General features: G+C 37.5%; 2 protein-coding genes across 2 annotated transcripts; one reads left to right on the top strand and one right to left on the bottom strand.

Annotated features, from left to right (window-relative positions):
* Nucleotides 1–487: 487 nt before the first annotated feature.
* ATP5PB (ATP synthase peripheral stalk-membrane subunit b) lies at nucleotides 488–12373 on the bottom strand. The gene is made up of 7 exons (XM_014053986.2): nucleotides 12253–12373; nucleotides 12110–12158; nucleotides 9660–9805; nucleotides 8022–8185; nucleotides 5087–5212; nucleotides 4239–4418; nucleotides 488–625 (listed from the first exon to the last, which is right to left on the bottom strand). Exons 1-7 carry the CDS (start codon nucleotides 12281–12283, stop codon nucleotides 554–556), a joined length of 768 nt encoding a protein of 255 aa, XP_013909461.2. The 5' UTR covers nucleotides 12284–12373; the 3' UTR covers nucleotides 488–553.
* A 1575-nt stretch (nucleotides 12374–13948) lies between these two features.
* Nucleotides 13949–25389, top strand: WDR77 (WD repeat domain 77). The gene is made up of 10 exons (XM_014054098.2): nucleotides 13949–14183; nucleotides 15735–15920; nucleotides 16954–17095; nucleotides 17181–17230; nucleotides 18679–18749; nucleotides 18981–19035; nucleotides 21483–21554; nucleotides 21640–21748; nucleotides 23194–23262; nucleotides 24793–25389. Exons 1-10 carry the CDS (start codon nucleotides 14060–14062, stop codon nucleotides 24953–24955), a joined length of 1041 nt encoding a protein of 346 aa, XP_013909573.1. The 5' UTR covers nucleotides 13949–14059; the 3' UTR covers nucleotides 24956–25389.
* Nucleotides 25390–27760: the final 2371 nt, after the last annotated feature.

Below are 27760 nucleotides of genomic sequence, written 5' to 3'. Positions count from 1 at the left end.
TTACTCCTTTGAAATGCACTTCTCCCTTCTGGGAATCCACCTCCTTACTATATTCCACTACATAAGGTTGCACTAGACACTTACTTCATTTGAAGAATAGCAGTTAACAGACCTTACTAGACCAGTGTTAAATATTTAAAAAGTACTATTTGCTGATCTACTGAATATCAAGCTGTTACTGATATTTCATAAAATCCCAACCTGATAAACTCTGATCCTATGCCACCAGTGTGCTACTATTTTAAGAGTTGAATCAACTACAATAAGTCAATTTCTTAAAACAGGAAAATCTTTCTCCAAGTTTGTGAAGAGGCCCGATAAAACACTTCTGAAATATTTGTGTGTGAAACAGTATTAGCCATATTTAGAGAAGACAAATATGAATTTCATTTACATTATTTTGTGGTTAAATTTTCAAAAGTATCTCTTTTCTGAATACTATATAGGGAGAGGAACACATTCAAGGAACTTTCAGAGTAAACCAAACCATGATACATATGTTTTAATTAAAGATAGAAATTGTACAATTTTGGAAGTTTCAATAACGTCTGACTTAAAGAGATGCTTGGGCAGAGGTTGATAATGCTTTCAGGTCCAAAAGGCATTTGGCAATGTTCTCCTTCTCCTATAATATAGAAAAGAAATTAACATTTTAAGTTTAAAGAACCTACAGAAAATATTCAAGATCTGGAGCTTCACTGCAGCTTTATGATTCTACACAACTGACTTCTGTACAAAAACAAATTACATGCTATTAAATGTACACAAATTTTAAAACATTTAGTTTTGACTGAAATTAAGAATTTAATTTTAAAAAAGAGCTGCCCAAAGAATTAAGGATACAGAAACACAAAATGACATAGCTATCCTTAGTAAGGTGTGTAATCTGAAATGGTTGAACAAATACAAACATACTTTTCAAGTAAACAGCTATTTGAAGTTACAACTGCCAAAACATCTAAGGAAGATATTTACGCAAACGAGATTCGAATAACTCGACACAATGGTCAGATATGGAAGATTCCATTCTATACCCTACAATGAACATCTCTGCATTTGCGGAGCGGCAGAGGTAGAAGACCTGGTTTACATCCTATTTGATTGTTGCCTTATACAAGAGGGTGAGAGACAGGTACCTCGGTCTATATACCAAACAAACGCCATTGGGATTCCCCATACCAAAATAACTTATGTGCGGTCAGAATCTAAAAATAAATTTAACACAGCACAATATTTAAGCAAAATGGTTCAGTTGAAATCTGCATATGTGGGACTAATTGGAGTAGATTGCAGGGGTGACACCGAAATATAATTTTATCATATTTTATCTATATCATAAATTATTGCATTCTATTCCAATTTCATTTTAGACTATATTTTATTCCAATTTCATTTTAGACTATATTTTATTCCAATTTCATTTTAAATCATATTTTATTCCAATTTCATTTTAAATTTGCTTTTTATCAAATTTTAGTAATAATTTGTTTTGGGAACTTTGCACTTTGATATGGCTAATCAACTAAGACCCAAGAATGAAGTTACTTAAACTACATTTATCTTTCCAAAAACCAGTATTAAAAAAATAATCTACTGATCAGATATAAAACTACACAAAAAATAAGAACATACATGGTTCTTAAATAAAGTATTCTGGTCCATGAAGGAAAAATGTAACTTAAAGAAATCCATTCCTAGAGAATCTAATTGGCATATTGAAAAATATTTAACTCTTTACCCAATCTCTCAATGAAAACATCTGCTATTTAAAATGTAGAGATATAAGATTTGTGAAGACTACCCTAGACCAATTTCCCTGTATTTAGAATAAAAACATTTTGTTAAAGCATACTGTTGGTTTATGAAGTAATCTTTTTAGCATCTTTTTTCATGATATGAAAAAAGACAAGACAATTTTATGAGGAAAAAGGGTGCCATATCATATTTTCATTTTCTGCATTTTGAGCTAAGGAAAAAGACATAATTAATCATGCCTTTCCATCACTATTATAATGAAAAATTATCTCCAAATACAGTGATTAATCTCATTTAAAAAGCTAAGAAAAACAGAAATTATGTTTGATAACTATGCATTTAAAGTAAAATCTGGTTTGGACCTCTAGAGAAATAATTGCAATCTATTAATTTTATATAGAAATATTTTTTAAAAACTTCCCACTCCAAATTCCAATGGAGTTTCACATACTTTTATATATGCTTATTTGTTGAATAGCTCATATTTGGCTGAGTCTGTAAGTCATGTTTTGCCAAACTTGCAAAATAAAGAACAAAACAAAGCAGTTTCACTTAATTGAGGCTAACATGGTTCTTAGCATCAACTGAGTGATTTAACAAATAAGTTAAAAAGTAATAGCTGTCATTCTAACAATGAATGACAGTGAAGTTCCCAATCTCTACAGGGTGGAGATTGGTCAAGATTTTGAGGTATGTTATTGGGGGCTCTCCGAACATAGCTGCCATGATGGCCATGGTCACCATGACACACATATTATTAGAAAGGAAACTTTTTCCCATGCCTCCTTTACTTTTAAAGAATGAGAATCTCAATTTATTTCTCTTTACTCCCTTCCAAATAAAATACCAGACTGTCATCCGTTACTTTGTACTCATGATTTTGAAAAGCCCATCTGCTATGGAGAATCCAGTAAAGAAGTCTGTACTTTGTTTTACAGCTTGCTATATTTAAAATAAAATAAAAGAACCAAGATTGAGAAAGGAGTCCAGTATCTACCGTATTTTTCAGAGTATAAGACGCACCAGAGTATAAGACGCACCAAGATTTTGAAGAGGCAAATTTTAAAAAAAGTTTTTGCACTCTGCAGACCTCTCCAAAACAGCCTGTTTTTTGCAAAAACGGGCCAGTTTTTCGTCAAAAAAAGTGCATGCATGGCCTTTAGGAGGCTTATAGAATGCTCCTGGGGGCTCAGAGGGCCCCCCCAAAACGAGCAAAAAATCCCCCGTTTTTTGTCAAAACAAAAGGGCATGCATAGCCTTTAGGAGGCTTATAGAGTGCTTCTGGGGGCTGGGCGGGGGGGGAGGGGCAAATGAGTAAAAAATGGCCCGTTTTCCCCTCATTTCTGCCCTCCCCAGCCCCCAGGAGCACCCTGGAAGCCTCCTAAAGGCCATGCACGGCTATTTTGGTGATGGTGGTGGGGTTTCGGGAGGCCAAAAATGTTGCATTCAGTGTATAAGATGCACCCAGATTTTTACCCTCTTTTTTGAGGAAAAAAAGTGTGTCTTATACTCTGAAAAATATGGTAGTTGCTTTTCTGCCTGACCATTAATTTCAAAATGGAAAGTTGATATAATTGTTATTTGTAAGAATATCACATCACACAGCAACTTTGAAAGTAAAATAGCACTTATCTATAAGCTACCATTTGTAGCCCATGACAACCATTTGTGACACTCACAATTTCCCCTTAAAATTACAGTTTTCACTGGCCCCAAAATATTGCTCATTCTCAATAAGTATTAATGGGTAATATCTAAGAGTTGCTTTTGTTTTTATGTCTTGTATACTTCAAAAAAGATGTACAAAAAGACTCTGTATGTTGTGACATTAATTCAAAGCTATGCTGGAATTCAGAACTGTGGGATATCTTTAGAGCAGCCAAGCCACATTTTTTTAGATTTCTGTGTGGCCATGAATGCAGCTGTGTTCTCTTTTCAGTCTGTGGAAGTTTAGAAAAAGACATGGTTGCCTTACAGGAGCGTTCCCCAATGTGATCAATACTAACTCCCAAAGGTAAAAATTGGGTTATTATTGTAGTATTACTATTAATTAAAGCAATAGTTATTAAATTATTTCCAGATACATTTGGAGATCAATTAACAATCGATCTCCAAATATCGAGGTTGATGAGCTGAAGAATCTGCAAGTCCAGCATATATTCTCAGAACCTTTTCTAAAACCTTTTCAAAGAATATGCAACATTAAAAATATGTAGCATATACTTATTACATGTATCTTACACCACAGACTATGAAACAATATAAAAAACATGAAAATAAATAGTTTGATTAAAACGGTTCATCAACAAAATACAAAAGTGTAATATCAATAAAATGAAACATTAATTCTTAGATCAAGGAGATGTATCTATCACCCAATTGGATATTTTTTTTTCACTATGGAGTAAAGGAAGGGAAAGCTAGTGGCTTTTGCAGCAGTAAAATGTCCACAAGCCACCTGTAAGGAAATACTTGCTAATTACCTGTTGGGCTGTAACACTCTTCCAAACGCTTTGTTCTACCCAGTTGATCATATGATCTCGTTCCATACCCCGCTTGAGGTTCTGTAATGCGACTTGATAGTCTAGCCTCTTCTTCACCTCCCTGGATGCAGTGAGAAGCCTTTCTCTATAGTTGGCCTCCAGGATCATAGCAATATTGTTCTAGAGTCACCAGAAAACATGAGATTCCTTATTATTTTGATTATAATATTCATGTGATATATAAGAATAAAACGTAAATATGTTCATACATACAGATGTAAAGGAATAAATGTAAATAAAAAAGCATAGCTGATTTAATTATTTACAAGGAAAGTGATATAACTAGTGAAAAAAATACAAGTAGTGATAGGCAATGTTCTGGTGCTGTCAAAGCAAGCATAGACAATTACACAAAGAAATGAAGACAATGGAAAAATAAGTGTGAAAATGGAACAGCGAGACATATGACTCTTGTATGAAAAAGTATAAGATGATTAAGTGCAGTTCACAGAGAAGAGGATACCTGGATGAACCATTCTGTGCCAGTTGTACTTTTTAGTACTCAATCCATGTAGAGTATGTCAGAACAATCCAGCCATAACATGACTAAGGTATGAACAAACTGAGTACTACTCTCATAAATCACAAGTATGATCATAAAAATGAAACCATGTATTCATTATTGTAATAGTTACCAGAAGGCTGTGTTCTAGAGTGAGGGAAGATAACTTCATAATATCCAGAAGTTTGGATTTTAATTTCTGTCAGCCCTAGCTGGTTTGGACAAGCAAAGTGTTTTAAGAGTTGTTTCCAAGCATTTTTTAGAACTGTCCCATTTTCTACTTTACCCGCTTGGCATCAAAGAGATAGTGGCGACCATCAAGTCTCCATTGTTCTTTCTTCTCCTCCTCAATTCCCTCCAGGCATCTATTTATACAAGCAGTTTTAAAGTCCTCGTAAGAAGCAAGTTCCTCCTACAATGAAAGAAGTATAAACCTAAAGTATTAATCCTAAAAGAAATCAAAATGTTCAGTCTTTTGCTACATGCTAATTTTACCTCAACACAATACTATTGGCAAAAGAAAGTATAATTATTACTGTGAAAAAAATAGGAAGTTATAAACGTTGGCAAACACTAGCAATTTAACATCATAGGCTGCATTCAGATTGAATTCTGGTTTAACTGTTAACAACCAGAATATAGGTGGTCACTATTCTCATTTGGTTCCTTCTACTAGCAAGAATAGCCAAGCACATAAAGATGGCTACTTCTATTTCATTTATATGATACACAGAACCGTAGTTTGTTAGAAGAAACTGGAATCATTAAGTTCTGTTTATGAGACAAACACGGCAGACTTTCCAGTTCATATAATGTTGAATAATGCAGGAGACAGTATTGCCTCTCCCATTAGTTAAACAGCAAACAAAAATACTGGTTGCTTCTAATTAAACAACCTATTATATCAGTTTTCATTTATGTTTCCCTACTTGAACAGATAAGTAATATCTGTGCCTACCATCCTGACTCAGATAATAACACTCCAATGGCATCTCTTAACTCTGGATAACAGTTCTAGTAATAATACACACGAACGTAGAATATTCAGGTACATTAAATTCTGTAAGAAGTTTTACTGCATAGCTTTTTTACCTCCTTGAAATTCTTGACATTTCACATATGAAATTAGGATGGTGCTAGTTACAACTTATCTTTGAAGTGTCACGTGATCAGAATGAGAACTAGGCAACCAATCTGCATTTTCATCATAGCACCCAGTTATCTTCTCCCGCCATGCGAGAAGCACCTTTGCTTCAATTTCAACACCCATCTATCTCCCCCCAATCTCTGCCCATTTTGACACCTTGCACTCACCACAGACTATGCCATTGTCACCCCAACTGACTTCTTCCTCCCACTGCTGGTCTGAGAACCATGTGCTTTGTAAGGATGCATCCCTGGACATGTGTGGCAATGTGAGAGAGCCTTGTCTGCCAATGGGCCAGCCACTTCTATCTCTCTCTCCACACAAATATCTGCCCTTTCAGACACCCTAGACTCTGCCACTCCTATTCCAAGCTGATCTTCCTTCCTTTCTTCTCCTGCTCTTCCAGGTCTAGGCACTGAATGAGGATGCAGTCCAAGGATATGCACTGTGAGCATGGCAGAGCAGCAGAATCTTATGTGCCAAAGAAAGCTTGCCAGACCCAGCTGGGAATAGGCAAGATGGCATTTGCTCAGCACCTGCAGAACAGGCCACAGCCTCCATTGCTGAGCAAAACAAGAGATCCCTGGGCAAAGATGGTGATTCTACAGGAAGTCCTATTCAGGATGGCACTGGAACCAGAGGAAGCAGAGGGTTGAGGGCTTCCCAGAGGCACAGAGCATTGTCTCCAGATCCTGAATTGCTCATAAAGAAGCAGCCTGTGAGCTTCAATGAAGGATGGACATGAACCCAAAGAGGCTACCTACACACCCTCTGCTCATTCAGTCCAGCATTACTCTTGCAAAGCCTTGTAAAGGGCCAGCAGCTTCCAATGCATGCTATGGAGCATATGCAAGAAACTAGCATGTGGGCTTCAGCAAGGGTAGAGGTGAGCCCAGCACCAAAAGAGCCTACTCACTTCTTACTATTCCACCACATCGAATAGTACCTTCCTCCTGCGCAGTCGCTATCTTTCCCCCGGGAACCACCTCTGCCTCTCCGGCCCCACCCAGCCACAGAGTATGCTGTACTTTGCTGGCCTGATTCACTGCGCTCTTTACAATCTGAGGGCTTGTTCTTTGTGTTACAAAATGGGGCTCCTCAACTCACACTACCTCACTGCTCATCTGCCAGCTCCGTCTTGCTACCTCCCTAGCCCAGTCTGGCAAGCTTCCTCAGCAGAGAAGTTTCTGATGCCCTACTAGGGCTATGTCCTCTCCCAGCACCTGGATTCCAGGCCAGCATTGAGAGGAAAAGAATGATGAAAGTCAACTGGAACAGCAAAGGTGGCAGTAAAGTACAGGCAATCAAAAGAGGCAAGCAGGGAGAAGTGAAGCAGAAGAGATTCAATCAGAACAGGAGGAGAATGAAGTCCTTGTTTAACAACCACACAGTTGTGACCTAATGACTACAATCTGGATTGCAAGGACTGCTATCACTATGCATTGTAGCCATGTGATGCTTTGCTTAACAAAGCAAATTAGTGATGCAAATTCCAGTTCCAATTAGGGCTGCAATCCAAGGACTATCTGCAAGATGATTTTGAATCACATAAAAATTAGGATTTTGTTACAATCCTATAAATGTTTATTTAGGAGGCAGCCTGGATGAAAATCATGGAATTAGCCTATGTAAACACACGTATGATATTTTTGTCAAACTGCTTGTCCTTACAAATCTGGGCTTTTCAAGGCTGTACAAACCTGGATATTTTGTAAGCTTTGAGAAGATGTTAGTTTGGGTTTTTCCCATAATGGATATTATTTTTTATTCTATTGTTTTTGTCTTTTTTGTTACTATTAATGCATGGTATTTTCCTGCAAAAGATTCACAACCAGCCTACAGCAACTAGAAATCTCAGTAATAAATAATTAAAATAGGAATTAGAAAGGCCAAAGTCAAATTGGGAGCTATTTATTACAATAATATGCTTGCAAATACCAAAAAGTATTCTACATTCTAAAGATCACTTTAAAATGCTTCACATTATGCAGAATATATTAAGTTATAATATACTGTACCTGCAACAAAATAAGCTATTCAACAAAGTATAATACAACTGAAGCACTGTACTTACGTCCATTTTTTTGTCAAGAAAAGCTGCTACAAGAGGACCATATTTCTTAATTCCATAGATTAATACACTCAAAACAGTAATGCCAATTATTGTTTCATGATTTATTACATAAATTTCCTTAGATAGAAGGTAGAGTGTCAATCCAGTTGCAAGCATATATGGACCTAACAATAAGCAAAATATAATATTATGCAGAGGGCAGAAATACTCAATATAATAGAAAGGAGCAAAATGATTCTTGAGAATATTATGCACATTATCTTTCCCCTGCATGTAAACTGCAAGAGACAAAAGCTATTGCTCTTGAGGCAGGCCACATAAGCTTGAAAGAATGCAAACCTTATTTTGTTGGTTTTTTTTCTTACAAAATTTCATCAAGATATAGCACTTAAGCAAGTTTAATTAACTTTCCTTTCAAACATTAAAGTAATATTTCAGGGACCTTATCACTTCACAATTTTCTCTAAAATGCTACTGATTATATGAATCAGTGTTGACTCCTGGTGACTGCCTGGGAAAGCCTCTGTAGTTTTCACGGCAAGATTTCAGAAGTGATTTCCTATTGCCTGCTTTCTAGGACTGCAAGAGTGTGAATACTTCAAGGTTATTCACTGTGCTTTTGCCTAAGGTACTGTATTTTTCAGACTATAAGATGCACCAAGGTTTTGAAGAGGCAAATTAAAAAAAAAGTTTTTGCACTCTGCAGACCTCCCAAAAAGGGCCAATTTTTCGTGAAAACCGGCCCGGTTCTCCCCCCCCCAAAAAAAGAGCATGAATAGCCTTTAGGAGGCTTGTAGAGTGCTCCTAGGAGGTTTCCCTGCCAAAAATGAGCAAAAAATGGGCCATTTTTCAAGAAGACAGGCCAGGTTTTTGTAAAAAAAAAAAGCATGCATAGCCTTTAGGAAGCTTCTAGAGTGCTCCTGGGGACTGGGACAAAATTGAGCAAAAATCACTAAATCACTACACCAAACTGTCTCTGTAATAGCAATAAGTCAACTTGTAATAGGGCTTTCCCACATGATACAAGGGCTCTGCTATATTAACCTTGAAATGAGTTGATAAATGCACAGGTCTAACTACAAAAATGTTTGTCAATTTTAAAAGAAAAATTACAGGACTGTTTCTTCGTCAGGATATCTAACCATCCCACCAAGTCAGACAGGGTAAGTGTGCCCCAGGTCCCATTCCTTAATTAATGTCATATAGTGGGACCTAAAAAGCATTTTTTCTCCTTTTCTGCTTCTGCCCAGTCAAACACCATTCACTCAAAACCCCAAAAGGTATTGGTATTTCTGCAAATACTGGAGTAGAACTAGTGTAAAACCGAGAAATGCTGATATGTGGGAATGTGTCGCCCCAGACTGTCAGTTTTTATTGTGATTATCTGACTATTTCCTAATAGTAAATACATGCCTTTAAAAATTCATTGCACAAGCCTGCAGTTGCCACAAATATGTTTAAATGCATAATTTAAAAATAAAATCATAAATTCATTATATTTATCATTTCACTGCCACTAATTAGTACAATAGAATATCCCTCCATTAATGGCAGCACCTCAATATTCCCTAATGCATATATAAAATACTTTGAAAAATCAGTAATTGTGTTAACACTAGAATAGTTTCAAAGATATACCTGTGACTCCTGTTTTAGGATACAAAAATTGGAAAAATTCTTCAGGGATTATTCCATGGCGAACTTTTCCACCTTTCTCTGGAAGAGATGGCACCGGAGCCAAGTGTTGCTGATTTGTGTGAAGTGATCTTGATACATGAATTATGCTGTAATTTGAAAAGTCATTTAATAATTTTGCTAAATAAATCCAATTATTTTAGTTTAAATTGCTTTCTTGACAATATTCAAAAGTACGTCTATTTTTCAAAGAAAATCTGTCCTTCTAATTTGCATAGCATAGTATATCATTCATTATTTGTTAGCCATTCTTTGTCATGGGAGAAGCCAGCATATTTCTAACCTTTGTAAGTACATTGCATCTTGCCAGGTTATGCAAATATAAACATAACTTCCCAAATTCTTCACCTCCCAACCAAACTTTTACAAAGGAAATACAATATTGGCTTCATGTTCCATATTTTTTTCTAAAATAACCAGGCAAAATTTTGAAGGTACACAAAATGCAAATAAAAAACCTTGCATATTGAATACTATGAATACAGATACAATCTTAATCTGTAACACGCTCTACATGGGGCTGCCCTTGAAGAGTGTTCGGAGACTTCAGCTTGTAGAGAATGCAGCCGCACGAGCGATTGTGTGTGTACCTTGGTTCACCCACGTCACACCTATCCTCCGCGAGCTGCACTGGCTGCCTATTGGTCTCCAGATACGCTTCAAGGTGCTAGTCGTTACTTATAAAGCCCTACATGGTATCGGACCTGGGTACTTGAGAGACCGCCTCCTGCCAATTACCTCCCAAAGGCCTATTAGATCCCACAGGCTAGGCCTCCTCCGAATTCCATCTGCCGGCCAGTGCCAGCTGGCAACCCCTCGGGGGATGGCCTTCTCTGTGGCTGCTCCGGCCCTCTGGAATGATCTCCCCGTTGAGATCCGGACCCTTACCACCCTTCCGGCTTTCTGCAAAGCGACTAAGACCTGGCTGTTCCGGCAGGCCTGGGGCTGTTGAATTTTCCAGCCCCTTCCGAGGTTATGACTGTTGCTGTATTTTTAAATTGTTTGTTTTTTGTTTCTTTTGTACCCCTTCCCCTGATTGTTAGCCACCCTGAGTCCTCCAGGAATAGGCCGGCATACAAACCAAATAAACCTAACCTAACCTTAAGGAGAAATACAAATGTTTTAATCAATTCATTATCACTATGCAAAGTTATGTCCGCACAAGAACATGTATTACAAAGACCATCATTCCTATAGCTAATAAGAGACCAGACTTGAATAAATGTATCCTCCTTTACAGAGCTGGATTACTTGTAGCCAGGCAATTCACTACTTTTTTCAATTCCACCTAAGTATAGAACGCAGGTTTTGTTTCCCATATTTTGTGATAATAAATCTGCATCAATGTATAAACCACAGTAAATGTGGCCAAGAGTCGCTGACCAACCGCAGGGTTCATTGCAATTTCATCTAAGGCTTTCAATCAAAAGGCATTTGCCATCCAAATGATGAAAATATTCATATGGCATGTATCTGTAGAGATTCTCAGTCATCTAGGTCATGGTTGTCTCAATGGTGCTTTTTCAGAAGGCAACTGGACTTTCTTGTTTTCTCTTTTTGAAGATGTTTCACTTCTCATCCAAGAAGCTTCTTCAGCTCTGACAGGATAGTGGGTAATGGAAGAAGGCTTTATATTCCTTGCAGACAGCTGGTCATTTGCATCGTTTTAGAGGATCCTTTTCCAGAGGAAAAATTTCAGACTACAGGAACCAGAAGCACTACTCAGGTAAGCCTCCAACAGCACTCTAAAAAGATGCAAGTGACCAGCTGTCTGCAAGGAATATGAATCCTTCCATTCCTTCCACTATCCTGTCAGAGCTGAAGAAGCTTCTTGGATGAGAAGCAAAATATCTTCAAAAGAAAAAACAAGAAAGCCCAGTTGCCTTCTGAAAAAGCACCTTTGGGACAACCGTGACTTGGATGACTGATAATCTGTTCAGACTTTTAGTTATACAATTTGGGATAAACATCCTTTGAATGGCATTGGAGTCGGAATGGGTTTTCAGAGGAAAAATTGCAGTCCACAGGAAACAGGAGCACCACTCAGGTGACCCCGAGGACACAGATAAACCTCCAAGTGCTTCAATCAATGACCTTCTAAACGGATGCAAATGACCAGCTTGTCTGCAAGTAATATAAATCCTTCCATTCCCCACTATCCAGTCAGAGCTGAAGAAGCTTCTTGGATGAGAAGGGAAACGTCCTCAAAGGGAAAACAAGGAAGTCCAGTTGCCTCCTGAAAAAAAAGCACCTTTTAGGACAAATGGCGTGTGGGTTCACTCGAGGCAGGAACAAACCGGTGTTTTTAACAGAGAAGCCCCAGGGGCCCAGCCCCAGCTTTCTAGGCCATCAGCGCGTCTCATTCCCTTTCCCGCTGATCCAACTATACTCACCCCGATGACAGGGAGGGTAGAGCCACCGAGCTCTTCAGGGCGGCCGGGGCTGCAGAGAGGGCGAAAAAGCAGATCAGGTCACAGTGCAACGCCTCCTCCCCGGCTTCGCGCCCCCTGGGCCACCCCTCTCTCAATTTACTCACCCAGGGCACGCAACGCCAAGCGAGAGAACATCTTGCCTTCCCCCGCACTGCCCAACGTCCCTGTGACCCCCGGTCACAGCACTAAAATGGCCGCCTCCGTCACCAGAATCTCGCGAGAAAACCGGACTCGCGCTGTGTCCTCTTAGCGCCGCCTCCGACTCAAGGGCTATCACCATAGAGCTACGACAAGGCAACGGAGAGTAGTTTAAAAGCTAGGCGGGTGGGGGTAATACCCGCGGAGCTTTAAAAAAAATTCGACAGGGATATATATCTATTGGTGAATGCAGGACTGTGTTTCTTTGATGCTGAAATATGCTCTTTTTCAAGCTTGAGTTTGTGGGGAAATCTGATAAGACCCTTTTAAACAATTGGTAAACTGGCAGTGGTTCGTATCACCCCACAATTTAAATGTATCATTGGTCTCATTTTTCCAGGCTGTGGCTGAGATTACTTCAAGGCAAGGCAATGCCGCTATTCATTCATTCATTCATTCATTCATTCATTCATTCATTCATTCATTCATTCATTCATTCAACATGTCTATATCATTTTTCACCTCTAAAACGAATCTCCAAAATTGTTACAATGAAACTAAAATAAATGAGCAATTATGTAAAATAAAAACACCCCCCTCTGCTGTTGTGCATGCATTGCACAGCTGAAAGTGAAAATTTATTTATGAACACTTGGTAATGTACTAGGAAGTCTCAAGATACAGCTGTTTAGAACCATATAATAGGATTCCAGAATTCAACATGATTACAGCCATTTAATCCATTTTCCGAAGTCTTACAACAATCATACCTGATAAATATCAGTTCAAATTACATCGATTGATTGGAGATGAATACTACAGACAGAATGCAGTTTAACACTTTCCCTTAGATTTTGTAGTGGGGGACCCCTGGCCTGGCAAAAGTTCTAATGAAAAGTATCTTGGAATAGTAGTTGATTGCATATTTGTATAATACAGTAGTAGTATACAGCTACAAAAACAGCACTGTGATATGACATCTTTGATCATTTTGACATCAAGATTCATAATAGCTATAGTCCTGTTCTCCATCATTCCAAAGTATAGCTATAAAGCCATGCATTTATATAAGAAAAGGGCCAAGTCTATAGCAATATTAAAATATGACTTATTTTAATAGCATTCTCCGTGATAAGTTCAAGTGCAGGCATGGTAGCCATCTGTACTTTAATTTAAATTCCTACACTGAGAAAAAGTTAAGCTCCATAATGTAAATTGTCTTGTTAGTTAAGTGTCTTCTATTTCAGTGTTTCTGAATCTCAGCAATTTAAGAGTGAACTTTAACTCTCAGAATTCCCTAGCCACTATGGGGAATTTTCTCTAACCGGAAAATTCTGGGAGTTTGTCCACACAACTTAAGTTATTGAAGTTGAGAAACATTGATTCCTCTATTGGTTCCTATTCTGTTCTATAGAGTTTGATTCTGTAGTCTCGGAAAATCTCGCAAGAAAATCTTTTACTGCCTTGACTCCTTCCCTGGAAGGGAATCTTGGAAGTTCTCGCGAGATGCTGGCTGCGGAATTCTGGGAGTTGAAGTTCGTACGGTTTAAATGGCTAAGATTTAGAAACACTTGGTTCTAGCTCTATATAATTCGATTATACGGTCTAGGAAAATATCGCGAGAAAAGCAGGCGCACTCTTGAATTCCGCCTTGAGGGTATTTTGGAAGCTCTCGCGAGATAAGGGAGAGTACTATCGGAGCGGTAAGAGTGTCTTTTTTGGAACACGTGGGCGTTCTTGGAGTTTGTTGGACAGCATTTCACTGCTGCATCTATGGAAGAAGCCAAGGCGAGTCCCGGCCATGCAGTGGAGACAGAAGCCGGACCCGAGTGGAATATTCCGCCCAATGCTCCCGCCTGCATGGAGCGCCACCTGGACGGGGCCCATTACCGAACAGGTACCCCTTGAGTGTTTACCACGTTGATGTCCCCAGGCGCCCTTTGTTACAACTCATCACCATCGCTGCCAGGGAATAATGACAGGTGTAGCCCCGAACGTCTGAAAGGCAGCAAGCTGCGGAAGCCTGCAGCCTGCATTTCAGAGATCTTGCGATCTTTTACGGGGTTCTCGTGGCTGGGGATCCAAGGATGTATGCCTTGTGGGTGCCCTGCCCACGTTATCTTTCTCCTGAACTCCGCTGTTAGCTGGAGCCTCTCTTAAATTGGCCATTTCTGCCATGTGAGCCGAGTTTCATTCTGTTGATATATTTTATATAGTACTCATTATACGCAATTTAAATCTGCCGCCTTTTGATGTGTTTATAATTTCTATTCGGTTTTTTTTTAAAAAAATGGCAGAAACTTAACAATTATCCTGCGATGTTCTGAATCACTACAGCAGGGGTCCCCAAACTTGGCAACTTTAAGACTTGTGGACTTCTGGGAGTTGAAGTCCACAAGTTTTAAAGTTGCCAAGTTTGAAGACCTCTGCACTATAGAGTATAAAACTCTTACTGTAGGATCAGTCTTCCCGCACTTCAAACTCCAGCTATCCTTGCCTACAATCCCCATCTTTCATAGCAAGTGATGAGGATTGACAGTAGCAGTTGCAGATATCCTAGTCTGATGTAGGCAAGGGTGCTCTAATCTAAATCAGTCGATTTTAAAGTGTGATTCCCAAATAACATTTTAAACTGTCGGTTTCATTTTTGAATATAGTAAATATAGACATCACCTGGCTATTGAAAGTTCTTTGAGGTTATCAATCACTTTTAGGAATATAAACTGCTGGTACCAATCACTGTGCTTTGGTCTGCTTCTATAGTTGTGTATTAAAGTATTCATGTGTAATGCATTATTTGTAAACCTGGACACCACTCGGGAAAGACAGCTTTTCTCCATATGTGAAGGTTCACAGACACACACACATCCATGTGAATGTTGATTGAAAGGCACCTCTTATACAATTTTATCATAATTTAAAGATGGATAAACGTTTGTCATTTAAAAATCAGATTCAAACCTTACCTGAGTTGAACAATCCTCTGATCTTTTTTAAGTTATAAAAAAAATCTTAAATAACAGTTTGGTGAACTCTGAGTCTAAATGTTCACCTTGGCAAACAGCTAGATCATCTTTGAATGAACTCCCTTCTATTACTCAGATATTTTTAGTGCTGTCATGAAATATATCTTTGTCCTCAGCATACCATTAGCTGCTTCATATTTTTATACTTTAAACATATACTCATTTTACTCTTTTTGGTAAATTGAAAGTATATGCAAAAAAAAAAGCCTGTACTTCTCTCTCTCTCTCTACGAGAAGAATCCAAAACGGGACTAAGAATTAAGAACATCATTCAAGACAAAACTATATTTTCTTTATTGGAACAGTCCTCTGTTGAAGAACAAAGGTCCTGGGTAAAATGCAAAACTCAAATCTTTGTATGCTTTATTCATTATATATTAAAATATTTTATTACACTAATCTGTTTTAATTTTGCTTTTCAGATGGTTCTCTTCTCCTGGGGGCATCCAGTTTGAGTGGACGTTGCTGGGTTGGTTCCATTTGGGTATTCAAAGATACATCAAGAGCTCCTAATGAAGGCTTTTGCTCTGCGGGTGTTCAAACCGAAGCAGGAATAGCAGATCTGAAGTGGGTAGCAGACAAAGGAATTTTGGTAGCATCAGATTCAGGTGAATGTCAAAAGATATTTGCCTCCTAAAACTTGTTAGAGTTTAAAGATAGTGTCAAAGATAGAATGAAATTTCCTAGAACATAGTGATTCAAGATTGCTGAAAACTACTTCCAATATTGGAAGAATCACTTCCAGAAAATAACAGAATGATCATATAGAAAATCAGAATATTCTGGAGAAACTGGACAATGGAGTTTGGATACAAAATGCAAATTTGGGATTTTGCTTTAATTCTTTTTTAAAGCCGGTGACAAAATAAAAGTGTCTATTTCTCTCTGCCTTATCTATTCCATATGTGTGATTTAGCCAAACAATGAGTGATGTAAAAATTATTGAAGGATCTTGTGAGTGCTTGAGTAATTTCTCTTCCTTTTTGTAATGAAGCTGCATTTTATTGTAGTTTAGGGTATCCCATATTTCAATGAACATTTGATGGAACAAATCAAAATACCACATATCACAGCTGAGCAACTTGGTTACGATTTAATTTCAACACACTGCTCAGTACTGAAATCTTTCAGGGACTTAACAATTGAATATTGTTTTAAATGCAAACATTAGAAATATTGAACATAGCAAACTTAAACATTTTAAAATAACTTGAAAATCAACTTTTAAAGGTTGACAGAAACATATGCGTTTTAATGGGTTTTTTAAAAGACTAATGGAAATATTAAACCCAACTCTATAGGGAATGTGGTCTAAAGAACTGAGACTGTAAAAGAGAAGGCTTGGTTCCAAATCAGACAAACTCTTAGCAACTTTAGCCACACGAAGGTAGACAATCTATAAAAGCATGGATGTTCGTATGAAACAAAGTGTTTTGTCAGATAGACTGGATCTAAGTCTTGAAGGGCCTTAAAATTGTCAACTGGAGTGCTTTAAGCCCAGGTGTAATATGGACTCTTTACATTCTTACTAGGACAAGCCTAGCTGCCAAGTTATATACAAACTAAAGTTTTTGGAGTAAGACAGTCAAATAATGCAAGCTGCAGTATATGAATTTGACTTTCTTCTCCCCTATTCCTCAGGTGCTCTGGAATTTTGGGAGCTGGATGAGAATGAGACTTTGATAGTGAACAAATTCTGTAAATACGAGCATGATGACATTGTGACAACTGTGAGTGTTGTTTCCAACAACACACAGGCCATCAGTGGCAGCAAAGATTTCAGGTGACTCTTGTGCTGTTGTTTTTCTGCTTTATATAAAAACATCTGTGTTTTTGAATCATGAACCTGATCTGAATTTTATGTCTAGTGTGAAGATCTGGGATATCCCTCAACAAACAGTACTCAGCACATATAGAGGTAAGAGCCAAGCTTGCCAAACATTTCTTTACTCAATTATTTCATCCTGTCTTTCTTCCCAAGTAAATTGCAAGCGATTCACCTTTGTCACAGTGTATCTTCATATGGGAGGTTTGAGGACAGTTATCGCAATCTGATCTAATAAACTTCATGAATGAGCAGAGTTTAATCAAAATGTCTACCTTCAACACACTGGTGGTGTCCAGTTACTTTCTTTTCTCTATTTGTAGTCAGTGCATCTGAGTTTTGTCATACTTTGTACATACTTTGACAGAAGATCGATGTGCTTTCAGACACCCAGTAGTTTTCAAAAATCAATTTTTGTTATGAAAGGTTTACTGTTTTTCCATTGGTCTTATTCACCTAATTTTTTTAGCGGAAATCATCTCAGTGGGATGAAAACTATGCCATTTATGCTGGACAGGACTGATTTGCTCCATTTTACAGGGAGTTTGAAAGAATTAGTCATGTAGTTGCTACTTTTCGTTTGTCTGAGCCATGTTTCAAGTTCTGTCCAGCATGGATTGGAGACAGAAAGTTATATGAAATTTTTGAATTGTTCAGGTACCATATTTAAAATTTACTGCAAAATAACTTGATATCAATTTTTTTTTATTAGAGATGTCATATTGGCACATCTGGGAAAATTAGAAAGAAAGTCCAAGCACCTAATCAGCACCCACATGTCCTTCATATGGTCCAATCAACGCACCATCCCAACTGGAGATGCCTGCCAGTCACACCAGGTGCCTGGCAGAATGTCTTTGATTTTCGGAGAAAGGACTGTTGTTATGACTATATATCTTCCCCAGCTCCATACAACTCCCCCCACCCCCCAGTTTTCCATAGACTAAATGTGGCAGGCCTAAAGATTCAATGCTTGACATAAAGCTTTAAAAAAACAAACTTTAAAAATTTAAAATTATATAGACTTTTAAAACCTTTTATATGTATTTTAAAACTTTTTAGTATGCCTTCTTTAAACTGAATGCAATGTTTTAGGAAATGTGGATCTAAATGTATTTTCTCATCTCTAGGAGCTTTATGGTTTTATGTCTCAATTGGAAGTATTCTCATTCCTTAAATAATCCTGTTTATGGCTATTTATTCCCATTATGTATTTATTTATTATATGCATAGACACATATGCACAGACACATTCATTCCGTTGTGGCTTCATACATTTAAGGAGTAGATTGGGCTGAGTAATGGTTATCTGTTGAACTTCATAACTAATGGAGTTTGAACTTTTGTTTGTAGCACACACACATACATATAATGTTATTATTTCTACCTTCTGAGCAGCACTAATGGTTTTGAACTGAATTTGTGTAGAAAGGTTTTTGTCTTGTGTGAATCCAATGATGTTTTCTGGAGTATCTTTGATTTAAATCATAAGCAAATCTGTATGAATGGGATATGATAATTTTTGTTTTGGTTTGGACTAGCTCATTCTGGTCAAGTGGCCTGTGTAGCCTCCTGCCCTGGAAAGGATACAATGTTCCTGTCCTGCGCTGAGGTAAACTCCACTTTCTATTTCTGAATTACCGTAGATATAAGTTCAGACTTAACCTCTGTATTCTTAAGGCAAAAGTGAATGGAATGTTAGAAATCATCAAAGGGATGAAAGTATAATAGTACAGTATTGCAAAGAAATGGGGAAAATGTGGCAAAATTGGAATGCTGAAGTGTATATTTTGGTTGACAATTTCACTTTTAATTCTGTTTTATTAATTTTGTACTTCTTTAGGACAGCAGGGTTTTACTGTGGGATACAAGATCTCCAAAGCCAGCATCTCGAATTGGTATGTCTTATGCTTGATAGTTTTGGAAATGTTTCTCCTTTAAGTAGAAAAAAATGTTGGTTCTTTCTCCTCCAACATAACCTTTGAGTGGGTTATTCAGTAGCCAGTTGGAAAGTCCTAAAATACCATTTTTTATATACATACTCTCATGTACTCCTGCGCACCCACTTCTGGGTGGAGGTGGATAGAGTATTTCATCCATTGCCATCAGAAGAAGGCCTAAAGAAACATTAGTGTTTATTTTTTTTGACAGTTGGAGGTGGCAAAAAGTTGGAAAAGTTTTAAGTCTTTGATTCCAAAGCTAGTCTGTGCCTAGCATAATGCCTAGTCTGCATTATGGCCTTTTTGGCAGGGAATGGAGACATGTAAGATTTTGCCTGTTTAGGGTCAACCTCCTTTCAGTCTGGGGGTGGAGGATGATAAATTTCAGGAGAACAGCCCAAGGGATCAAGTGACTGCAGCCTGTAACTTTCAAATATCAGTGAACTATAGTTTCCAGCAGGAGCTGTTAAAGATCTTTCTGATAAAGGTTAGGGAGAAACGCGATTGTTCCCATGAAATGAATTTTTCTAAGCACACATTCTTAACATTGATTGAATCACTGTGCTGTGTAAAAATTATAATCACAAAATATAGTTCATAGTAGGAATGCTTTAATCCAGTCATTAGAGCAGTTTTATAGATACACAAAGTGGGTATTAATGATCACTAAGTTATGGTTTGCACTCTCACTTCGAGTTAAAGCCTGGTTTAAATTATTGGATGTGGAATGCAGAAATATAACATTATTCCAAGTAAGTAAAAAAAGAAGAATGGATTTGAGGTGGGATTTGGTCAAAGGGGCTCACTGAGCATGATGTAATCAGATGGAGGTAGTTCAAGACTGTAGTCGTTTACCAGTATACCTAAAAGCCAGCTCACATCCCAGTACTTAGTTATTTGCAGCAGATGGAGTCACTTGAATCAAGAAGGAAATCCAATTATGAATTCTAAAAATATTTATGTTAAATTGTCCTTATTGTAGAAATGCATGCAGGATCCAGAAGTATTGTAACAAGTAATCTAATTAAGTGCTCAAATTACTTCTGAGCAGTAGATTTAAGTGTTCCCCCCCTCCTTTATAACCCTGTTTTCTTAGATGTTAGCCTTCTAAAAGGAAAATCAAAAGATATAAAATTGAAATAGTGTAGCATAAAATATAGGATTGATTCACATTTCCTCTTAAATTTGAATGGTTACTTGTTCTGACCCCACTCCATACGGTGAAGCACGCCGACACAAAGATTACTGCTAGACAATTTATTCACAGTAAATTAACACACCGACAAGACTTTAGCAGCAACCCAGACTTCCACAGATAAGAAATACACACCAGAGCTTCTCCAGCTTTAGTATAATAGTTGAATCCTGCAAACAGCGTCCTCCCAAAGTCTCTCCTTATATACACTCTTGGGAGGAGCCTAATTTCAACCACCTGGGTCCAATTATCTTCTGTATCTGCGTAGTTGCTGTCGGCGCTTATCTGCCCGCCTTTCCCTGGTGTCCGGGACTAACTCCCTTAGCTCCTCCCACTGCTCCAGGGCCTGACATCAGGGACCAATTCCCTTTGGCTTTCACTGCTGCTCCATGTCTCAGGCGCCTCATGGTGGCCAACCAGCCTCTGGTCCCTGCTCGGAGTCTGAACCCTGTCCAGGGTCCTCCACATCTTCCAGAGTCGACTCATAGGGCCCCTTGCTGTTGAAGTCTGTTTCATTTCATTTCATTTATTATATTTATATGCCGCCCTTTTCCCCCGAAGGGGACTCAGGGCGGCTAACAAATCAAATCAGGGAAGGGGGGGTACAGACAAAAAATAAAAAATAAAAACGATACATAACAATACATAATTTAAAAACACACAACAGTCATACCATTCAAGACGGGGGCAACAGCTCTTTAGCCCCAGGCCTGTCGGAACAGCCAGGTTTTAACGGCTTTGCGGAAGGCCTGGAGGGTGGTGAGGGTTCGAATCTCCACGGGGAGTTCGTCCCAAAGGGTTTGCAGCTCTAACGGCTCCTGCTGGGCCACAACACTTACTTATGGTCAGTGAAGCATTCTCAAGCTAACCAACCTTCCACGCTGGCTTTGGGAATAAAATTTGGGGAATTCACAATTCTAATTCTATCCTTAGATCCCAAGAAAAAGCAGAATATTAATGCAAGAAATAAATAAATATGTAAAACTTCTCTCAATGTATTTTTGTTATAGTTAAAAATCATGTATTTTTAGATAGATGAGTAAAGTCTTAAACTACTTTTTTTTTAGAAATAAGCTAACTAAGTGTGTTTAAAGGAGGAAATGTCTACTTGTGTGTGTTTTCTTTTGAATATTAGCTAGTAATCAATTGTCTTCTCTGATATAGGCTTGTGAACCTAATTATATTTTTTTCTGCCATTACATATATTCAGCCTGCAATGCCTCTTGTAATCTTGCTACCTCACTGGCGTGGCATCCACATCAAAATGACACTTTTGTTTTGGGTAAGGAATATTTTTTTTAAAATCCTTTTTACATACTAAATACCCATTTAACTCCAGCTGTTTGTTCTCCATTGTTATTTCAAAGGTGACGAAAGTGGGATGATTGCACTTATAGATACAAAGAAGCCAGATACCATCATCAGTTCAACTGTGCATTCCCGTAGTATCACAGGATTTGCTTTTTCTGCACACAGGTAGGACTGCAGTGTCAAAAGAAAAAACTGTATGTAGTTTTTATGTACAAATGTATGTGCCATTCACTCTTGGAAGTCAACTCATTCATGTATATGTGTACATTATCTCATAATCGTATGAGAGCCAATGTTAGGTAATTGCTAAGGGGCTGGCCTGGGAATGTGGAGAGTTGGGTTCTAGTCATGGAAGGTGTCTCAGTGAATATATGTCCCTATATAGTTTTTATCGCTTTTAAGATTGTAAACCACCCAGAATTATCCTGTGGTAAGATGGGTAGCCAAGAAATTTTACAAATCAATTAAATAAGTAAAAAATGTTTATCAACCTATATTGGATCAAATTGATTTATAATCTATAATCTTTATGAACAGGCCTTCATACTGCAGCGTACTGATTCAGTCTCTTAATGATTACATGTACACAAAGAAAAGCTTTCTAAAAACTGTACAAACAGCAGCATGATATATAAAAGGCCTACTAATCCTGCCTTGCAATTACAAACACTATAAAAGCGTTACAGCTTTTTCTCTTCCACTGGATGTAAAAATAGTTGCCAAAGATGCCAAAGATGATAAAAGCTGCTTCTTCCCTGATGTTTTCTAAAATTACTACCTCCAGAAGAATTTTCCCATGGCCATTTCAATTTACAAATATCTATATAATTCAGAAGTATATGGCTTTGGCTATAGGTTGTCATCACTTGGGACCTGGAAGATTATTTTGCTTCAGTAATCAACAGAAGGGGAAATCGCTACCGAAAGTCTTTTTCAAGTTTACAGTCGTCTTATAGAAATTTGTCCTTCAACTTTAGATTTTCCTTTGAAACAATGAAAGCTAAAAAGTTACAAATACTTCTAGATTCTGCGCAATAATTTCTTTTTCTATAAATTTGATTTGGTATCTTTATTTTCAGTTGATGCTATTTTGTAACAAAAAAGGACTTGATTGGTACGCTTGGCTAAAATTAAAATACAACATGATTTTACCTAACCAGATTTGGCTTTTACTAAGATATTGTTAATCTTTTAATTTCAGTTTTAAACTACAAAAGCTACTTTATCTTTGCTCATCTTGTGTTGTGTTGTTACAAAAAAAGATTCTTGTATGTAAAGCTAATACATTCATTCTCTCTGGAACTCACTAAATATATAGTGTATTTTTTTCACTTCAGGCAATCTCTTTTATACCTCTCCTCTTGGATGACTTTGTTTGCTTTATCCCTTAGTCCATCCTATATCAGTCATAAGTACATCTCTGTGTCTGCTCACATGCATTAATCTGATAATTATTTCTGTTTCTTCTCCAGTTTTAACATACAGATTATAAGGTTTTCTTTGCTATGACATGTTTATTTATATGTCATTAATAAGCTCTCATATTTGTTTGTCACATTTAAAGTAACAGAAAAAATATTGTATGTGTTAATAGAAGCTTTTTCTTCTAGTTCATCTCAGCTGGCTTCTATCAGTGAAGATTGTTCTGTCGTTGTTCTTGATTCCAGTTTTTCAGAAATGTGAGTTACAAAAGAGTTCAATCCACTTCTCTCTTGCAATTCTCTAAGTTTCTGTGCCATATAGTCACTTAGGCTCTCAGTGATATGATTGCCATCTTGGTTAAAAGTTGCATATATTTATATAAAAATAATTGTGTGCCACAGTTCAGACTCAAATTGCCCCCTCTGGTTAAAGTGATGATCAGAACAAAGCATGCCCATTTTTATCCTGGTGGATCTTATGGCCAAAGGCAAATCACCTGAGTCTCATAATTGGTCTACCAGATGAATGGAGCCATGCAAGAGTAGAACATAGTTTATCCAGGGTTTATTTATCCAGATCCTTGCACAATGAAAGCAGCTTGCACGTAGGATAATACAGTAAAATGAAGAATTCCACACAGTGCATTTTCCTCAGTAGGAAATTGGACGCTGCATTGTAGGGAGGTAGTATGCCTGTAGACTCTGTTCAGAATAGATACCACCTCTGTTCTAGACAAGAAGAGAAAATTAGAAACTTGCTTACATTGATGCTTCAGAAATGGTTGAATATTCCCTTTTCTGGAACCATTATATTATTTGAAATATTTATAGCCCACCCATTGTTCAGTAGGATCTTCAAATAGTGGAACAGCAACATTATCTCCACCATCTGAAGATCCCAATAGGATTTAGGATTTTTTTAGGATTTTATTGAGGATTTATATGCCGCCCTTTTCCCTGAGGGGACTCAGGGCGGCTTACAACAATGAGGGGAAGGGAGTGCAAGACAAGACTTAAAAGAAAAAAAATCGTGAATAAAAGAAAATTATCCATAAAAACACAACATTCACTCAACATTCGGGCGGGGTGAGAGTAATCCTATCCCCAGGCCTGACGGGATAGCCAGATCTTGAGGGCTGTGCGGAAGGCCTGGACTGTGGTGAGGGTACGGATCTCCACGGGGAGGTGGTTCCATAATGTCGGAGCTGCAACTGAGAAGGCTCTCCTCCGCGTAGTCGCCAGTCGGCACTGACTGGCGGATGGAATTCGGAGGAGGCCTACTCTGTGCAATAGATAATGTGTGGGCTATAAATATTTTAAATAAATCAATAGCGGATTCCTTTAGCTTTCACTAATAAGGGTTTATCTAAAATTGGGAAATTAAATGCAGACTGAAAGCTGGGTTGATGTCACTCTAGTGGCTGAATATTTTGGAAAAAATGGGTGGGACTTTAGTGAGGAGGAACCTTTTTTGCCCCCAGAAGCTCTTTCATTTGTTTGTTTCTCCTGCGTATGAGGCAAATAATAATGTCCTACCTTTTGCTATGTGGAGAATGGCCCTTTGAACAGAGCAAAGCAGTTTTTGCTAATTGGCTTATTTTTGAAGGAACATAGTCAATGTTTACAGATAACCCCATGTGGAGTGCTTACAAACATTAGTTCTTCCTCATTTTAGCAATTCATATTTTTCTCCTAGCAATTTGCAGGTAGTCTGGTATTAATTATTTATTTATGAATTCACCTGTGGATTTCTAAACTAACAGCAGAAATGTCTCCTATCTTTCCCAGTTTTAGGAATCGGTCTCATCGAGATTTTGTAACAGGCTTATCATGGTCTCCCTTGAATAAAAACTTGTTGACAACAGTTGGATGGGACCATCAAGTTCTACATCACACAATCCCAGTGCAGAATAACCACCGTTCTGGAAAAAATGATATTATCACTGCATAATTTGTACTTCCGGGCTCCTTTCCTCTGGAATGGCTCTTTTTGTGAGGAGAAGTAATGGGGCTAAATAATGTTCCATGCAGTAAAGAGTGGTCTGATAACAATTTCAAGTTAAATGAATGGGAGATGCCTTCCAGCTGCTTATTACAGCCAGTCACATTCTTCAAGAACCTGAAGTTTTCTAGTGATTTGGACAATAATACAAAAGAATTGGTTTCATTCAATTTTTGTTGGCAATACTTTATACAACCTCAAAAATGTTGCAAATGCGTATTTTTCTTTTGTGTATTTTTTACTGTGGAATAAATCTTACAGGCCTTCCTGGATTTGCCTGCCAGATTTTGGCGGAATTTATAATTTAATATATTCTGGGCATATACATCAGTTTAGTTGTGAGGCTGAATGCTTCAATTTGACATATTGCAGTTGGGGAATCTTCTAGTGTGAAGTAAAAAAATCTTTCCAATTTCCTAATACAGAATTTCTTAATACATTCAACTGTGCAGTAATAAAATCCAATAGTTTTTTGGGATTTCTGTTTCTTGAACAGCAACTCTTTCCACGGTTCTCTAACATACATTGCAGACAAAACCTCACTTGTAACAATAGCAAGATGTCTGCAAAATAATTTTTAACTTAAATTTAGGATGTGCTGTTTAAAAAAGGCCGGAGACAATAGTTGGGAAAAATGTTTTGCATAGCGTATCTTGTTGGACTTGACTCAGCCTTCCAAGTTTCCTTTTTAAAGTCCACATCTTTTCCTAAAGATAAAAAAGCTACTGTATTTAGGGGTTTTTAGCAGATACTTACTATTTCACCCTACTCCCCTCCCCCCCCTGTCTTTGATAAGTAATATAACAAAAATGGTATTGTAAGTTCTATGCCTCTTAAAGTGCAGTTTGCCTTTAAATTGTCTTACAATACTCATTAGAAAAGCCTTCCAAAATGGGCTTTCTCAAAAGACATTGGGATTGCTCTTCCCATAGGATATGCTGGCTAAGAATTCTGGGAATTACAGGGCATCCTAGACACTGTTCTGCAGATTCCCTTGTTTGCTCCTTGGCAAGAAGACTTTGAATATGTTTACATTATGAATTCTCCTATTGGCTCAGCATTTAGGTATGCATGGAGGGAGGAGGGAGTCACTTTGAATCTAATGGCTTTAATTTAGATTGTATAACAGATCCAGATAGATGTGCATATGAATGGAAAAGGGAATCTATTCTGAAGTTATCAAACATTCCAGGATTTCTTGAGTATAAAAAGTCTGAAATCTCGCAAACTCCTGTCTTCAGTATGAGCTTCCACATTTTTGGGAAAGACATAGAAACAAGTTTGTTGTAAAATGTGTTGTTGGGGTTGTCCACCATTGATTTCTAAGCATGTATGCTTTTATTTTATTCACTATATTCAACCCTAATTTCATTCTGGAATAAAAAATTATAAGCATATTGATGTGGCACATAATGGTTTTGTAATGAAATGCTAGGAGAACTTCTGGGGAAGGTGGAGAAACATCGCTATTTTATGTTCTTAACCATTGAGTACTGTCCCATGACTTGTGAAATCTGAAAAGCATAACAACCATACTCAAATTGAAGGCAGTTTTTAAAATAGACTTCATTTTTAAATTTGTGACTTTTGTTTGAATCTTGTCCTTTTTATGTCTGCAGGTTTTAATAAAATTGGGGACTACAGGCAGTCCTCAACCTACCACCACTATTGAGCCCAATGAGAAATTTGTTAAATGAGTTTTGCCCCATTTTACAACTTTTGTTACATGTTTGTTAAGTACATGACTCTGTAACACGGCTGTTAAGCGAATATGGTTTCCCCATTGACTTTGCTTGTCAGAAGGTCACAAAACATGATCACTTCAACTGTCATAAATATGAGTCACTTGTTTAGCATCCAAATGCAAATTACGTGACCATGAGGATGCTCCAAGTTCATAAGTGTGAAAAATAGTCATGTCACATTTTTCAGAACCTATATTACTTTTCAAATTGCACATAAATTTTGTCACTTAACCACAACCCATGGTTAAAACTGATTAAGTTTGCATTGCAAATGATCAAGATCCAAATGCTACTTTATTCTCATGAAATATAAGATCAAACAACAACACTTTGGTGGGGTGCTAATATTCATTCTGCTACATGGTCTACTGTTTCTACTGTTGTACCACAAGGAGGCAGATAGTTACGTAGCTTTGCTGAATATAGTACTTTACTGCAATTTGCCCTATGTATCAGGGATATTCATTCTTTATTTCAAAGAGGAACTATGGACCTTGTGCAGCCAGAGGATATCTCTGCAGCTAAGTGAAGTACTCCCACTTAAACCTGGAAAAAAAAATGTTAAGGTCATTATTCCATAGCATGAATCCTAGTATAATAGAGCATAGGTGAAGGCTTTCTTCATACATCTTCAGGTATTTTTGTTGATTCTTCAGGAAACGGAAAATGTTTCTTTAAACACATACAATATTTGTTTTTAATTTTTTAAAAATATTTTATTCTGGCCAATATTCAGAGTGAAACAATTATTTTCCATGGTTTGGGAGATCATATTGATACAGTCTAAAATATGTACTGTTCATGAAGCATATCACAAACTGATTCCTGTTCAATTGCAGTTAAAGATTCTTGTGCCCATATAATTTACAAGCAAAAATTTTGCCATCTTGTTTGCCTAATAAGATAATTTTTGTTTTTTTCTCAACTCATAGAAGACTTGCATATTACTCTTGAGCTTTATTTCCCATTAACCTCTTGGTATAGAATCCTACTTATGTTCTGCTCAAGA

This window comes from Thamnophis sirtalis, unplaced genomic scaffold, assembly GCF_051295495.1.
Source record: "Thamnophis sirtalis isolate CommonGarterSnake01/CBP01778 unplaced genomic scaffold, rThaSir2_p1.2 scaffold_7, whole genome shotgun sequence".
In the NCBI taxonomy this organism is placed as follows: Eukaryota; Metazoa; Chordata; class Lepidosauria; order Squamata; family Natricidae; genus Thamnophis; species Thamnophis sirtalis.
Note: the sequence above shows the minus strand (reverse complement) of the source record. Positions and strands in the feature narration are given on the sequence as shown.

Bases quoted from the DNA above. Each gene is read 5' to 3' on its own strand.
- ATP5PB (XM_014053986.2), bottom strand. From the start codon at position 12,283: ATGTTCTCTCGCTTGGCGTTGCGTGCCCTGG. The intron at 12,159-12,252 runs GTGAGTAAATTG...CCCTCTCTGCAG, and splicing joins CTTGGCGTTGCGTGCCCTGG to CCCCGGCCGCCCTGAAGAGC. The intron at 626-4,238 runs GTAATTAGCAAG...TCTATATTATAG, and splicing joins AGAGTGTTACAGCCCAACAG to GAGAAGGAGAACATTGCCAA.
- WDR77 (XM_014054098.2), top strand. From the start codon at position 14,060: ATGGAAGAAGCCAAGGCGAGTCCCGGCCATGCAGTGGAGACAGAAGCC. The intron at 17,096-17,180 runs GTGACTCTTGTG...TTTTATGTCTAG, and splicing joins AGTGGCAGCAAAGATTTCAG to TGTGAAGATCTGGGATATCC. The intron at 18,750-18,980 runs GTAAACTCCACT...GTACTTCTTTAG, and splicing joins TGTTCCTGTCCTGCGCTGAG to GACAGCAGGGTTTTACTGTG.